This window comes from Mixophyes fleayi, chromosome 7 (assembly GCF_038048845.1).
Source record: "Mixophyes fleayi isolate aMixFle1 chromosome 7, aMixFle1.hap1, whole genome shotgun sequence".
Taxonomy (NCBI): domain Eukaryota; kingdom Metazoa; phylum Chordata; class Amphibia; order Anura; family Limnodynastidae; genus Mixophyes; species Mixophyes fleayi.
The window spans coordinates 1,401,454-1,415,005 of record NC_134408.1 but is presented as its reverse complement, the minus strand read 5'-3'; the positions used below and the strand labels follow the sequence as shown (position 1 = coordinate 1,415,005).

The following is a 13,552-nucleotide window of genomic DNA, read 5'->3' as shown; positions in this document are numbered from 1 at the left end:
AGATACTGTCTGTCCTAGAAGTTGTATCTGATCTCTCTCTCTCTCTCTCTCTCTCTCTATCTATCTCTCTCTTTCAGGGACACAGTCAAGTGCTGCAAGTTCTTTTACGGTCGAGATGTCTCAGGAGGGATTCAGTGGGACCCTAACACCGGTACATATCAGAATTAGTGTTTACCTTGTGGCTATCATTCCATTAATCCACTCTTGTAGATACCTGTATAACTGCTTGTAGGTCAGCAGATGTCCTTTATTGAGCTATCTGCAGGATGCACTGGAGCAACTCTGACCTTACAAGGCTCATGATACAAATTGCCCCACAGGGAGGTTCCATATTGCCAAACCAAACACACATAGAGCGCCAGAATGATTCTTCACTGTCGCACTATACCTAATAAGATGTCCAATATATGTCTATAACACAGTATTGATGATATAAGAGTGCTGATATTCAGAGGAAATATTAAAATTAAAAGGGGAAAAAATAATTGTGATATCAACCCTTTAAAGCTTGTTTATTACTCTGTAGCATCTAACTAACCCATTGAGAAATGTGCCTCTAATGATATTTGGATACCAAAATTAATGTAACCTAAGGGACAATAAGGACCTATTTCAGCTGGAGCATCGATGCCGACTAACCCGACAACACTTCCCTTGATATGATGACTTCAAAGGGCTCGGAGTCATCATGTCGGGGGAAGTGTTGTCGGGGTACTCGGCATTGATATGCCGTACCCCACCCTACAGAACAGTCAGGCCACACACACTGCATTATCACAGCCACTAATGCACAATTGGCCCTAAAGTGCCATGATGCCCAATTCTAATCAGATTATTACCGCGTTTGGCAGTAAATGCTTTTGGGAAACAGCGGCTATCACTTTGTGACTAATATGTAATGAAGTAACAAGTCACAAGTAACGCCACATTGGACACAGATCCCGACGCTTATCCTATGTGTCTGTACTGGTTGGATGAACTCATATTAATGTTGTGTATAATAATATCTCTTTCCACAGAAATGATACTAGTTCTGATATTGCAGGAAATCTCTACCTTTTCTCTCTGCCTCTATTAACCATGTTTTCTCCTCCTCAGGATGGGCAAATACTTGGGGCAGTTGGAGCGTACGACTGGTCAGGGGGGGTATATAACTACAGGAATGGGCAGCAGAGTGGTACCTGGATAAACGCTACAAAGGACGAGACTAACATGAGAGACTCCTATCTAGGTGAGACCATATGTGTGGTATAAAGCAGTGGTGAGTATGGCACTGTTGGTTATTAATGTGATATGAAATTATACTGGGCAGGCCTGCTCTAGTGGTTATGAAATATTACTTGGTTGATGACACAAGGCCTCCTCTGTATCTCTCTCTCTACTGCAGTAGATGCCATCTCTTCACCCACCAGGGTACGACCCTGACAACTCCTCCCTGACTTGCCCAGACATAGATAAACACACAAACAGATGGGGCAAGCCACTTTGGCCTTTAGGAATTAATAGAAAAGGTAATATGATGGATTAAACTGAATAATAAGTGTAACACAAGAACACGGATAAGTGCCCTTGGATTGCAATGCAGATGGACTGAACACGGCATTCCCAGACCCCGTAGCATAATTTAGGGGAGGGACCAGCAATAACCTTCCACTGTCCTGAGTGGGGGCTTCACTGATCATGCCCCAGAACCACTCATGCTAAGTGGAGTGCCCCCTAAATTTCAGGGCTCATAGAGGCCAAACCGTCTGCTGTGGTGGAAGTTCTCCCATTAAATGATAGGGAAAATACTTCCACAGTAACATTTAACTGCCAGGGTCAATAGCAAAATTTAAGTCCATGTGAAGAAGCATGCGCAGGACTACAATCTGGGTTAGGCTATATATATAGGCATTAATGCTTGCTCCCTGTTGTAGTTCCTGTGGCTTAGGATGCTGGGAGACATAGTTACCCAGCAATCAATCACATAAGTATACACTGACACTGCCCAGACTAAAGCCTAGTCGCAGATCATACATGTCAACTTTCAGATTCTCCCCTCTAGTGTCAAGTGCAGGAAAGCGTTCACTGCAAATTGTATCATTTTAGCCCCTCCTAGTGGGGAAATGCAGCAATTGCATCATCGCTTTGTGGGGACAGGGTCAAAATGATGCTAGTCGCAGTAAATATCATCATTGAGGGCCCCGTCCTGCAAACTTCTCTAGTAAATGGGCAGAATCTGGGAGAAAGACCAGCTCTCAGGGATCTGGAAGAAAGGCCTACTCTCTGGAGGGATCTCGAAGAGTAGCCAGGAATGTTATAGATCCCCACTCCCAGTAGCATAGTAAGGGCAGAAGGGGTTAGTCACAGGTAGTGTAACTCATTTACCTATAAATGTAATCAGCTATCTCTCCTGAGTACATTTAATTTAAATGTGATAAGAGTGTAAATGTTAGTTGTGCATTTTTTTACTTTTATTTTTTACTAATTTAAATGTAGATATTTTATTCTTTTATTTTTATTCTTATTATTTTTAACCTTGGGAGACTGTGGTTTGTTTATACATAAGAGGGTACGCTGAAGCATGGATGATCTATCAATTTTCACTGCAGAATGCAGAGATTGTCTAATTGTCTGAAGATGATTAGGGTGGTAACCAGGAGTCTTGGTCTATAAGGCAGCTTAGATTGGAGAACAACTGAGTTTGTGGTGAGATATTACTGTTCAAAGAGTTTGCATAATATATTTTTGCTTTTTACTGGATTGGTCAAACGCTAAATATATCACTGCTCCCACTCCTCTGTCACAAGCTGAGGGAGAGGCTTCTCTACCTAGATATAACACTGCTCCCACTCCTCTGTCACAGGCTGAGGGAGGGGCTTCTCTACCTAGATATATCACTGCTCCCACTCCTCTGTCACAGGCTGAGGGAGGGGCTTCTCTACCTAGATATATCACTGCTCTCACTCCTCTGTCACAGGCTGAGGGAGGGGCTTCTCTACCTAGATATATCACTGCTCTCACTCCTCTGTCACAGGCTGAGGGAGGGGCTTCTCTACCTAGATATATCACTGCTCTCACTCCTCTGTCACAGGCTGAGGGAGGGGCTTCTCTACCTAGATATATCACTGCTCTCACTCCTCTGTCACAGGCTGAGGGAGGGGCTTCTCTACCTAGATATATCACTGCTCTCACTCCTCTGTCACAGGCTGAGGGAGGGGCTTCTCTACCTAGATATATCACTGCTCTCTCTCCTCTGTCACAGGCTGAGGGAGGGGCTTCTCTACCTAGATATATCCACCAAGCTCTCACTCCTCTGTCACAGGCTGAGGGAGGGGCTTCTCTACCTAGATATATCACTGCTCCCACTCCTCTGTCACAGGCTGAGGGAGGGGCTTCTCTACCTAGATATATCACTGCTCCCACTCCTCTGTCACAGGCTGAGGGAGGGGCTTCTCTACCTAGATATATCACTGCTCTCTCTCCTCTGTCACAGGCTGAGGGAGGGGCTTCTCTACCTAGATATATCCACCATGCTCTCACTCCTCTGTCACAGGCTGAGGGAGGGGCTTCTCTACCTAGATATATCACTGCTCTCACTCCTCTGTCACAGGCTGAGGGAGGGGCTTCTCTACCTAGATATATCACTGCTCTCACTCCTCTGTCACAGGCTGAGGGAGGGGCTTCTCTACCTCGATATATCACTGCTCTCTCTCCTCTGTCACAGGCTGAGGGAGGGGCTTCTCTACCTAGATATATCCACCATGCTCTCACTCCTCTGTAACAGGCTGAGGGAGGGGCTTCTCTACCTAGATATATCACTGCTCTCACTCCTCTGTCACAGGCTGAGAGAGGGGCTTCTCTACCTAGATATATCACTGCTCTCACTCCTCTGTCACAGGCTGAGGGAGGGGCTTCTCTACCTCGATATATCACTGCTCTCTCTCCTCTGTCACAGACTGAGGGAGGGGCTTCTCTACCTAGATATATCCACCAAGCTCTCACTCCTCTGTCACAGGCTGAGGGAGGGGCTTCTCTACCTAGATATATCACTGCTCTCACTCCTCTGTCACAGGCTGAGGGAGGGGCTTCTCTACCTAGATATATCACTGCTCTCACTCCTCTGTCACAGGCTGAGGGAGGGGCTTCTCTACCTAGATATATCACTGCTCTCTCTCCTCTGTCACAGGCTGAGGGAGGGGCTTCTCTACCTAGAGATATCCACCATGCTCTCACTCCTCTGTCACAGGCTGAGGGAGGGGCTTCTCTACCTAGATATATCACTGCTCCCACTCCTCTGTCACAGGCTGAGGGAGGGGCTTCTCTACCTAGATATATCACTGCTCCCACTCCTCTGTCACAGGCTGAGGGAGGGGCTTCTCTACCTAGATATATCACTGCTCTCTCTCCTCTGTCACAGGCTGAGGGAGGGGCTTCTCTACCTAGATATATCCACCATGCTCTCACTCCTCTGACACAGGCTGAGGGAGGGGCTTCTCTACCTAGATATATCACTGCTCTCACTCCTCTGTCACAGGCTGAGGGAGGGGCTTCTCTACCTAGAAATATCACTGCTCTCACTCCTCTGTCACAGGCTGAGGGAGGGGCTTCTCTACCTAGATATATCACTGCTCTCACTCCTCTGTCACAGGCTGAGGGAGGGGCTTCTCTACCTAGATATATCACTGCTCTCTCTCCTCTGTCACAGGCTGAGGGAGAGGCTTCTCTACCTAGATATATCCACCATGCTCTCACTCCTCTGTCACAGGCTGAGGGAGGGGCTTCTCTACCTAGATATATCACTGCTCTCACTCCTCTGTCACATGCTGAGGGAGGGGCTTCTCTACCTAGATATATCACGGCTCTCACTCCTCTGTCACAGGCTGAGGGAGGGGCTTCTCTACCTAGATATATCCACCATGCTCTCACTCCTCTGTCACAGGCTGAGGGAGGGGCTTCTCTACCTAGATATATCACTGCTCCCACTCCTCTGTCACAGGCTGAGGGAGGGGCTTCTCTACCTAGATATATCACTGCTCCCACTCCTCTGTCACAGGCTGAGGGAGGGGCTTCTTTACCTAGATATATCCACCATGCTCTCACTCCTCTGTCACAGGCTGAGGAAGGGCTTCTCTACCAAGATATATCACTGCTCTCACTCCTCTGTCACAGGCTGAGGGAGGGGCTTCTCTACCTAGATATATCACTGCTCTCACTCCTCTGTCACAGGCTGAGGGAGGGGCTTCTCTACCTAGATATATCACTGCTCTCTCTCCTCTGTCACAGGCTGAGGGAGGCGCTTCTCTACCTAGATATATCCACCATGCTCTCACTCCTCTGTCACAGGCTGAGGGAGGGGCTTCTCTACCTAGATATATCACTGCTCCCACTCCTCTGTCACAGGCTGATGGAGGGGCTTCTCTACCTAGATATATCACTGCTCCCACTCCTCTGTCACAAGCTGAGGGAGGGGCTTCTCTACCTAGATACATCACTGCTCTCTCTCCTCTGTCACAGGCTGAGGGAGGGGCTTCTCTACCTAGATATATCACTGCTCTCACTCCTCTGTCACAGGCTGAGGGAGGGGCTTCTCTACCTAGATATATCACTGCTCTCACTCCTCTGTCACAGGCTGAGGGAGGGGCTTCTCTACCTAGATATATCACTGCTCTCACTCCTCTGTCACAGGCTGAGGGAGGGGCTTCTCTACCTAGATATATCACTGCTCTCACTCCTCTGTCACAGGCTGAGGGAGGGGCTTCTCTACCTAGATATATCACTGCTCTCACTCCTCTGTCACAGGCTGAGGGAGGGGCTTCTCTACCTAGATATATCACTGCTCTCACTCCTCTGTCACAGGCTGAGGGAGGGGCTTCTCTACCTAGATATATCACTGCTCTCTCTCCTCTGTCACAGGCTGAGGGAGGCGCTTCTCTACCTAGATATATCCACCATGCTCTCACTCCTCTGTCACAGGCTGAGGGAGGGGCTTCTCTACCTAGATATATCACTGCTCCCACTCCTCTGTCACAGGCTGATGGAGGGGCTTCTCTACCTAGATATATCACTGCTCCCACTCCTCTGTCACAAGCTGAGGGAGGGGCTTCTCTACCTAGATACATCACTGCTCTCTCTCCTCTGTCACAGGCTGAGGGAGGGGCTTCTCTACCTAGATATATCACTGCTCTCACTCCTCTGTCACAGGCTGAGGGAGGGGCTTCTCTACCTAGATATATCACTGCTCTCACTCCTCTGTCACAGGCTGAGGGAGGGGCTTCTCTACCTAGATATATCACTGCTCTCACTCCTCTGTCACAGGCTGAGGGAGGGGCTTCTCTACCTAGATATATCACTGCTCTCACTCCTCTGTCACAGGCTGAGGGAGGGGCTTCTCTACCTAGATATATCACTGCTCTCTCTCCTCTGTCACAGGCTGAGGGAGGGGCTTCTCTACCTAGATATATCCACCAAGCTCTCACTCCTCTGTCACAGGCTGAGGGAGGGGCTTCTCTACCTAGATATATCACTGCTCCCACTCCTCTGTCACAGGCTGAGGGAGGGGCTTCTCTACCTAGATATATCACTGCTCCCACTCCTCTGTCACAGGCTGAGGGAGGGGCTTCTCTACCTAGATATATCACTGCTCTCTCTCCTCTGTCACAGGCTGAGGGAGGGGCTTCTCTACCTAGATATATCCACCATGCTCTCACTCCTCTGTCACAGGCTGAGGGAGGGGCTTCTCTACCTAGATATATCACTGCTCTCACTCCTCTGTCACAGGCTGAGGGAGGGACTTCTCTACCTAGATATATCACTGCTCTCACTCCTCTGTCACAGGCTGAGGGAGGGGCTTCTCTACCTCGATATATCACTGCTCTCTCTCCTCTGTCACAGGCTGAGGGAGGGGCTTCTCTACCTAGATATATCCACCATGCTCTCACTCCTCTGTAACAGGCTGAGGGAGGGGCTTCTCTACCTAGATATATCACTGCTCTCACTCCTCTGTCACAGGCTGAGAGAGGGGCTTCTCTACCTAGATATATCACTGCTCTCACTCCTCTGTCACAGGCTGAGGGAGGGGCTTCTCTACCTAGATATATCACTGCTCTCTCTCCTCTGTCACAGGCTGAGGGAGGGGCTTCTCTACCTAGATATATTCACCAAGCTCTCACTCCTCTGTCACAGGCTGAGGGAGGGGCTTCTCTATCTAGATATATCACTGCTCCCACTCCTCTGTCACAGGCTGAGGGAGGGGCTTCTCTACCTAGATATATCACTGCTCCCACTCCTCTGTCACAGGCTGAGGGAGGGGCTTCTCTACCTAGATATATCACTGCTCTCACTCCTCTGTCACAGGCTGAGGGAGGGGCTTCTCTACCTAGAAATATCACTGCTCTCACTCCTCTGTCACAGGCTGAGGGAGGGGCTTCTCTACCTAGATATATCACTGCTCTCACTCCTCTGTCACAGGCTGAGGGAGGGGCTTCTCTACCTAGATATATCACTGCTCTCTCTCCTCTGTCACAGGCTGAGGGAGAGTCTTCTGTACCTAGATATATCCACCATGCTCTCACTCCTCTGTCACAGGCTGAGGGAGGGGCTTCTCTACCTAGATATATCACTGCTCTCACTCCTCTGTCACATGCTGAGGGAGGGGCTTCTCTACCTAGATATATCACTGCTCTCACTCCTCTGTCACAGGCTGAGGGAGGGGCTTCTCTACCTAGATATATCACTGCTCTCTCTCCTCTGTCACAGGCTGAGGGAGGGGCTTCTCTACCTAGATATATCCACCATGCTCTCACTCCTCTGTCACAGGCTGAGGGAGGGGCTTCTCTACCTAGATATATCACTGCTCCCACTCCTCTGTCACAGGCTGAGGGAGGGGCTTCTCTACCTAGATATATCACGGCTCTCACTCCTCTGTCACAGGCTGAGGGAGGGGCTTCTCTACCTAGATATATCACTGCTCTCTCTCCTCTGTCACAGGCTGAGGGAGGGGCTTCTCTACCTAGATATATCCACCATGCTCTCACTCCTCTGTCACAGGCTGAGGGAGGGGCTTCTCTACCTAGATATATCACTGCTCCCACTCCTCTGTCACAGGCTGAGGGAGGGGCTTCTCTACCTAGATATATCACTGCTCCCACTCCTCTGTCACAGGCTGAGGGAGGGGCTTCTCTACCTAGATATATCCACCATGCTCTCACTCCTCTGTCACAGGCTGAGGAAGGGCTTCTCTACCAAGATATATCACTGCTCTCACTCCTCTGTCACAGGCTGAGGGAGGGGCTTCTCTACCTAGATATATCACTGCTCTTACTCCTCTGTCACAGGCTGAGGGAGGAGCTTCTCTACCTAGATATATCACTGCTCTCACTCCTCTGTCACAGGCTGAGGGAGGGGCTTCTCTACCTAGATATATCACTGCTCTCACTCCTCTGTCACAGGCTGAGGGAGGGGCTTCTCTACCTAGATATATCACTGCTCTCACTCCTCTGTCACAGGCTGAGGGAGGGGCTTCTCTACCTAGATATATCACTGCTCTCTCTCCTCTGTCACAGGCTGAGGGAGGCGCTTCTCTACCTAGATATATCCACCATGCTCTCACTCCTCTGTCACAGGCTGAGGGAGGGGCTTCTCTACCTAGATATATCACTGCTCCCACTCCTCTGTCACAGGCTGATGGAGGGGCTTCTCTACCTAGATATATCACTGCTCCCACTCCTCTGTCACAAGCTGAGGGAGGGGCTTCTCTACCTAGATACATCACTGCTCTCTCTCCTCTGTCACAGGCTGAGGGAGGGGCTTCTCTACCTAGATATATCACTGCTCTCACTCCTCTGTCACAGGCTGAGGGAGGGGCTTCTCTACCTAGATATATCACTGCTCTCACTCCTCTGTCACAGGCTGAGGGAGGGGCTTCTCTACCTAGATATATCACTGCTCTCACTCCTCTGTCACAGGCTGAGGGAGGGGCTTCTCTACCTAGATATATCACTGCTCTCACTCCTCTGTCACAGGCTGAGGGAGGGGCTTCTCTACCTAGATATATCACTGCTCTCTCTCCTCTGTCACAGGCTGAGGGAGGGGCTTCTCTACCTAGATATATCCACCAAGCTCTCACTCCTCTGTCACAGGCTGAGGGAGGGGCTTCTCTACCTAGATATATCACTGCTCCCACTCCTCTGTCACAGGCTGAGGGAGGGGCTTCTCTACCTAGATATATCACTGCTCCCACTCCTCTGTCACAGGCTGAGGGAGGGGCTTCTCTACCTAGATATATCACTGCTCTCTCTCCTCTGTCACAGGCTGAGGGAGGGGCTTCTCTACCTAGATATATCCACCATGCTCTCACTCCTCTGTCACAGGCTGAGGGAGGGGCTTCTCTACCTAGATATATCACTGCTCTCACTCCTCTGTCACAGGCTGAGGGAGGGACTTCTCTACCTAGATATATCACTGCTCTCACTCCTCTGTCACAGGCTGAGGGAGGGGCTTCTCTACCTCGATATATCACTGCTCTCTCTCCTCTGTCACAGGCCTGAGGGAGGGGCTTCTCTACCTAGATATATCCACCATGCTCTCACTCCTCTGTAACAGGCTGAGGGAGGGGCTTCTCTACCTAGATATATCACTGCTCTCACTCCTCTGTCACAGGCTGAGAGAGGGGCTTCTCTACCTAGATATATCACTGCTCTCACTCCTCTGTCACAGGCTGAGGGAGGGGCTTCTCTACCTAGATATATCACTGCTCTCTCTCCTCTGTCACAGGCTGAGGGAGAGGGCTTCTCTAGCCTAGATATATTCACCAAGCTCTCACTCCTCTGTCACAGGCTGAGGGAGGGGCTTCTCTATCTAGATATATCACTGCTCCCACTCCTCTGTCACAGGCTGAGGGAGGGGCTTCTCTACCTAGATATATCACTGCTCCCACTCCTCTGTCACAGGCTGAGGGAGGGGCTTCTCTACCTAGATATATCACTGCTCTCACTCCTCTGTCACAGGCTGAGGGAGGGGCTTCTCTACCTAGATATATCCACCATGCTCTCACTCCTCTGACACAGGCTGAGGGCAGGGGCTTCTCTACCTAGATATATCACTGCTCTCACTCCTCTGTCACAGGCTGAGGGAGGGGCTTCTCTACCTAGAAATATCACTGCTCTCACTCCTCTGTCACAGGCTGAGGGAGGGCTTCTCTACCTAGATATATCACTGCTCTCACTCCTCTGTCACAGGCTGAGGGAGGGGCTTCTCTACCTAGATATATCACTGCTCTCTCTCCTCTGTCACAGGCTGAGGGAGAGGCTTCTCTACCTAGATATATCCACCATGCTCTCACTCCTCTGTCACAGGCTGAGGGAGGGGCTTCTCTACCTAGATATATCACTGTTCTCACTCCTCTGTCACATGCTGAGGGAGGGGCTTCTCTACCTAGATATATCACTGCTCTCACTCCTCTGTCACAGGCTGAGGGAGGGGCTTCTCTACCTAGATATATCACTGCTCTCTCTCCTCTGTCACAGGCTGAGGGAGGGGCTTCTCTACATAGATATATCCACCATGCTCTCACTCCTCTGTCACAGGCTGAGGGAGGGGCTTCTCTACCTAGATATATCACTGCTCCCACTCCTCTGTCACAGGCTGAGGGAGGGGCTTCTCTACCTAGATATATCACTGCTCCCACTCCTCTGTCACAGCTGAGGGAGGGGCTTCTCTACCTAGATACATCACTGCTCTCTCTCCTCTGTCACAGACTGAGGGAGGGGCTTCTCTACCTAGATATATCCACCATGCTCTCACTCCTCTGTCACAGGCTGAGGAAGGGCTTCTCTACCAAGATATATCACTGCTCTCACTCCTCTGTCACAGGCTGAGGGAGGGGCTTCTCTACCTAGATATATCACTGCTCCACTCCTCTGTCACAGGCTGAGGGAGGGGCTTCTCTACCTAGATATATCACTGCTCTCTCTCCTCTGTCACAGGCTGAGGGAGGGGCTTCTCTACCTAGATATATCCACCAAGCTCTCACTCCTCTGTCACAGGCTGAGGAGGGGCTTCTCTACCTAGATATATCACTGCTCCCACTCCTCTGTCACAGGCTGAGGGAGGGGCTTCTCTACCTAGATATATCACTGCTCCCACTCCTCTGTCACAGGCTGAGGGAGGGGCTTCTCTACCTAGATATATCACTGCTCTCTCTCCTCTGTCACAGGCTGAGGGAGGGCTTCTCTACCTAGATATATCACCATGCTCTCACTCCTCTGTCACAGGCTGAGGGAGGGGCTTCTCTACCTAGATATATCACTGATCTCACTCCTCTGTCACAGGCTGAGGAGGGACTTCTCTACCTAGATATATCACTGCTCTCACTCCTCTGTCACAGGCTGAGGGAGGGGCTTCTCTACCTCGATATATCACTGCTCTCTCTCCTCTGTCACAGGCTGAGGGAGGGCTTCTCTACCTAGATATATCCACCATGCTCTCACTCCTCTGTAACAGGCTGAGGGAGGGCTTCTCTACCTAGATATATCACTGCTCTCACTCCTCTGTCACAGGCTGAGAGAGGGGCTTCTCTACCTAGATATATCACTGCTCTCACTCCTCTGTCACAGGCTGAGGGAGGGGCTTCTCTACCTAGATATATCACTGCTCTCTCTCTCTGTCACAGGCTGAGGGAGGGGCTATCTCTACCTAGATATATTCACCAAGCTCTCACTCCTCTGTCACAGGCTGAGGGAGGGGCTTCTCTATCTAGATATATCACTGCTCCCACTCCTCTGTCACAGGCTGAGGGAGGGGCTTCTCTACCTAGATATATCACTGCTCCCACTCCTCTGTCACAGGCTGAGGGAGGGGCTTCTCTACCTAGATATATCACTGCTCTCACTCCTCTGTCACAGGCTGAGGGAGGGGCTTCTCTACTAGATATATCCACCATGCTCTCACTCCTCCTGACACAGGCTGAGGGAGGGGCTTCCTCTACCTAGACTATATCACTGCTCTCACTCCTCTGTCACAGACTGAGGGAGGGCTTCTCTACCTAGATATATCCACCATGCTCTCACTCTCTGTCACAGGCTGAGGAAGGGCTTCTCTACCAAGATAAATCACTGCCTCTCACTCCTCTGTCACAGGCCTGAGGGAGGGGCTTCTCTACCTAGATATATCACTGCTCTCTCTCCTCTGTCACAGGCTGAGGGAGGGGCTTCTCTACCTAGATATATCACTGCTCTCACTCCTCTGTCACAGGCTGAGGGAGGGGCTTCTCTACCTAGATATATACACTGCTCTCACTCCTCTGTCACAGGCTGAGGGAGGGGCTTCTCTACCTAGATATATCACTGCTCTCACTCCTCTGCCACAGGCTGAGGAGGGGCTTCTCTACCTAGACTATATCACTGCTCTCACTCCTCTGTCACAGGCTGAGGGAGGGGCTTCTCTACCTAGATATATCACTGCTCTCTCTCCTCTGTCACAGGCTGAGGAGGGGCTTCTCTACCTAGATATATCCACCAAGCTCTCACTCCTCTGTCACAGGCTGAGGAGGCTTCTCTACCTAGATATATCACTGCTCCCACTCCTCTGTCTACAGGCTGAGGGAGGCTTCTCTACCTAGATATATCACTGCTCCCACTCCTCTGTCACAGGCTGAGGGAGGGGCTTCTCTACCTAGATATATCACGGCTCTCACTCTCTGTCACAGGCTGAGGGAGGGGCTTCTCTACCTAGATATATCTGCTCTCTCTCCTCTGTCACAGGCTGAGGGAGGGGCTTCTCTACCTAGATATATCCACCATGCTCTCACTCCTCTGTCACAGGCTGAGGGAGGGGCTTCTCTACCTAGATATATCACTGCTCCCACTCCTCTGTCACAGGCTGAGGAGGGGCCTTCTCTACCTAGATATATCACTGCTCCCACTCCTCTGTCACAGGCTGAGGGAGGGGCTTCTCTACCTAGATATATCCACCATGCTCTCACTCCTCTGTCACAGGCTGAGGAAGGGCTTCTCTACCAAGATATATCACTGCTCTCACTCCTCTGTCACAGGCTGAGGGAGGGGCTTCTCTACCTAGATATATCACTGCTCTCACTCCTCTGTCACAGGCTGAGGGAGGAGCTTCTCTACCTAGATATATCACTGCTCTCACTCCTCTGTCACAGGCTGAGGGAGGGGCTTCTCTACCTAGATATATCACTGCTCTCACTCCTCTGTCACAGGGCTGAGGGAGGGGCTTCTCTACCTAGATATATCACTGCTCTCACTCCTCTGTCCACAGGCTGAGGGAGGGGCTTCTCTACCTAGATATATCACTGCTCTCACTCCTCTGTCACAGGCTGAGGGAGGCGCTTCTCTACCTAGATATATCCACCATGCTCTAACTCCTCTGTCACAGGCTGAGGGAGGGGCTTCTCTACCTAGATATATCACTGCTCCTCACTCCTCTGTCACAGGCTGATGGAGGGGCTTCTGGCTACGCTAGATAGATCACTGCTCCTACTCCTCTGTCACAAGCTGAGGGAGGGGCTTCTCTCCTAGATACATCACCTGCTCTCTCTCCTCTGTCACAA

At 50.6% G+C, this 13,552-nt stretch overlaps 1 protein-coding gene across 2 annotated transcripts in view; it reads left to right on the top strand.

Annotated features, from left to right (window-relative positions):
• The window catches only part of LOC142097131 (integrin alpha-X-like), a 149,287-nt gene that overhangs the window by 82,330 nt on the left and 53,405 nt on the right, over window positions 1–13,552 (top strand). For both annotated transcript variants that reach the window (XM_075178733.1, XM_075178734.1), the window contains exons 10-11: window positions 78–151; window positions 1,099–1,231. In XM_075178733.1, coding sequence (XP_075034834.1) covers window positions 78–151; window positions 1,099–1,231 — 207 coding nt within the window. The remainder of the gene's footprint in view (window positions 1–77; window positions 152–1,098; window positions 1,232–13,552) is intronic.